At 37.1% G+C, this 2712-nt stretch overlaps 1 protein-coding gene across 1 annotated transcript in view; it reads right to left on the bottom strand.

Annotated features, from left to right (window-relative positions):
• Efcab2 (EF-hand calcium binding domain 2) overlaps nucleotides 1-2435 on the bottom strand; it is a gene marked incomplete at its 5' end in the record, with an annotated part of 131747 nt that extends 129312 nt beyond the window's left edge. Inside the window, one exon of the mRNA XM_048809262.1 lies at nucleotides 2396-2435. Within this exon, the coding sequence (XP_048665219.1) occupies nucleotides 2396-2435 (40 nt within the window). The remainder of the gene's footprint in view (nucleotides 1-2395) is intronic.
• Nucleotides 2436-2712: the final 277 nt, after the last annotated feature.

The raw sequence follows: 2712 nt of genomic DNA, 5'->3' as shown, positions 1-2712 counted from the left end.
TTCTTTTTTTTTTTTTTTTTTTTTTTGCTTTGCAGTCAGTTTATTATTGTTTTCATTAAACAAACTGTATACATATAATTGTGACAAGATCTCACTGACTTTGAGTTATGGACATTGTGGAAAGAGAGCATTTTAGAAACTTGATTCCGACTCAAAGTAATTTTTGAGGTTTCTTCTAGACTGTGTTGGTAGGTACTGTATTAGGGCTTGGGCTCTTACCTCCAAAAATTCCTGATTATTTCTATGGGGATTAGAGACCCTATTGATTAGAAGAAGTTTTCCTGACTTAAGGCCCCTTGCTGCCTTTCAAACCCTTATGTTTCTACTCCTACAGTCTCTTCCAGATTTCCACCAACACATACCCCAATCTTCCTTCTCTAGACAGAATCAAGTACCCATTCTCTGGGATTCATTAATTCAATAATATTTATTAAGTAACAATTATGGGCTAGACACTGAAGTCACAGTGGAGAACAAAACAGACATGTGCTGACATTCTAATGGAAAATCAGATATTAAACAAATTGCACAAATAATTATGCATGTGATTAAATCATTGCACTGCTATCAGTTACTTGTATATCTTTCCCCTACTAACATGTTCTTGTGTAGGACTTCCAATCTTTTTTTTTTTTAAAGGAAAGATTTTTTTTTTTTTTAAGAGAAAGAGAGAGAGAGAGAAAGAGAGAGAATTTAATATTTTTTAGTTTTCGGCGGACACAACATCTTTATTTGTATGTGGTGCTACAGGATCAAACCCAGCGCGGCACGCATGCCAGGCGAGCGTGCTACCGCTTGAGCCACATCCCCAGCCCAGGACTTCCAATCTTAAGAAGATAATCAAAATATAGGGACATTTGTAATTTATATATGGGTATGGCAGAGGCAATAACAATCAGAATTTAGTTGCAGTGGTCCAGGGGCAGTGGTTCCAGCAGTGGCACATGAACCAGGTTGTCCCTGTAGCATGCCATTAGATGTGGTACATGCTGTCAGGTCTCCTTTGGTCTTGTCCAAGGTGGTTCTACTTCGTGTTGATTTTGTGAGCACCCCTTTATCTTTCAATAAATTACTTTTTCTTCTACATTAGTCAGAATCAGTTTTGTTTGGTAAACTGAGATCAAGGAAACTAGGATTAGTCTTTATAAGATCTAATACAAGTATTAAATATGTAGAAGAGCAGAACATCCCTTGGAATCTAAGAGATTAGCACCCTCCTAGAACAAAGGAGTAAAGATTTCAAAATATCTCACAGAGATTAATTGTAAAAGTAGAATGCTGTGAAGGAGTGAAAATGAAAGGCAGTGGAGTTAAAAAAAAATTAAGGATCATGAAACTAGTGCATTAGATAGTGGTCTACATGATTACCGAAGTCACCCAGAAGGATGACAGAATTTGGGAAGAACAGAAAATTTGCACAGAAGTGACAAAGTCTGACCAACAAGGAGTAAACTAGAGGGAGACTAAAAGACAACAAAGTGACAAAGGATAGGTGATTGAGATGGTAAAATTTCAAAGGAAGAATTTTTATGTCAAGGTAAAGAGCAATAATTTAGAATTGGAAATAGGCAGATTAAACTTACTGACTTGAAAACAAAGACATGGGAGAATGAAAAGCTCTTATTCAAGATGCCCCCAACACATACCAGAAGTGATATTCTGTAAAGAAAAACAGGATTAAGTAAAAATAAGGAAATTAGAGGGGTATTCTATAAAAAGAATATTTGTGAAGAAGTTTATTTACATTAGAAAAAAGTCTCAGACTCCTTAAGAACTCCACAAAAAAGTGCTGAGAGGAAAGTCATCGATTAGAAGGAGGATGCAAAAACAGAGGTTTAAAAAAATAGTCAGAGGTATATAGAGAAGGGAATATAAAAAAGGAATTGACAAGAGGTAGAAGTCAAGCAGCTAATGACTAGAGGAAGTCAGGAGGCTGAGGCAAGAAAATCCCAAGTTCCAAGGCCAGTTCAGTAACTTAGCAAGACCCTCAACACCAAATAAAAATGTAGTTAAAAAGCAAACGAAAACCCTAAGGAAAAAAAAATCTTTTAAACCCAGGGCCTCATGCAAGTATTGACTGATTGACTGATTGATTGTAGTGCTGGGTATCAAGCTCAGGGACTCACATGTTGTGCAAGCACTATATCACTGAACTATATTCCCAACCCAATATTTGTTGTAAAAGTCACTAAATTTTTATGGTAATTTTGTTATCACAAAACAAAAAAACTAAAAAATAACAGTAAACTAATACAGAATTTTGGTATCTGAAAATGGGAAGCTGCTATATCAAATGCCTAAAAATATGGGAGAGGTTTTTATGTCAGGAAGTACAAGCCTTTGAGTAAGACAGAGCCTAAAGAAAGTGAGTAAAGCCAGGTGTGGTGGCACATACCTGTAATCCCGGCATCTGGGGAGGCTGAGGCAGGAGGATCACGAGTTCAAAGCCAACCTCAGCAATTTAGCAAGGCCCTAAGCAACTCAATGAGACCCTGTCGTAAATAAAATATTAAAAAGGACTGGGGGTGTGGTTCATGGGTTAAGCGCCCCAGTAGTACCCCCCCCCGCCCCGGCACAAAGTGAGTAAAGTCACATTAGAAACATGCCTTTGCTTCTGAAATCCTCGTTGCTTAACAAATTTGCTCAATTCCTTCCTCTTCCCTCTCTCATCTGTCACTTTCACAATTTTATAAAGAATTTAAGGTTTGAAAA

This window comes from Marmota marmota, unplaced genomic scaffold, assembly GCF_001458135.2.
Source record: "Marmota marmota marmota unplaced genomic scaffold, marMar, whole genome shotgun sequence".
NCBI lineage: Eukaryota > Metazoa > Chordata > Mammalia > Rodentia > Sciuridae > Marmota > Marmota marmota.
This window is presented reverse-complemented; position numbering and strand designations above follow the sequence as displayed.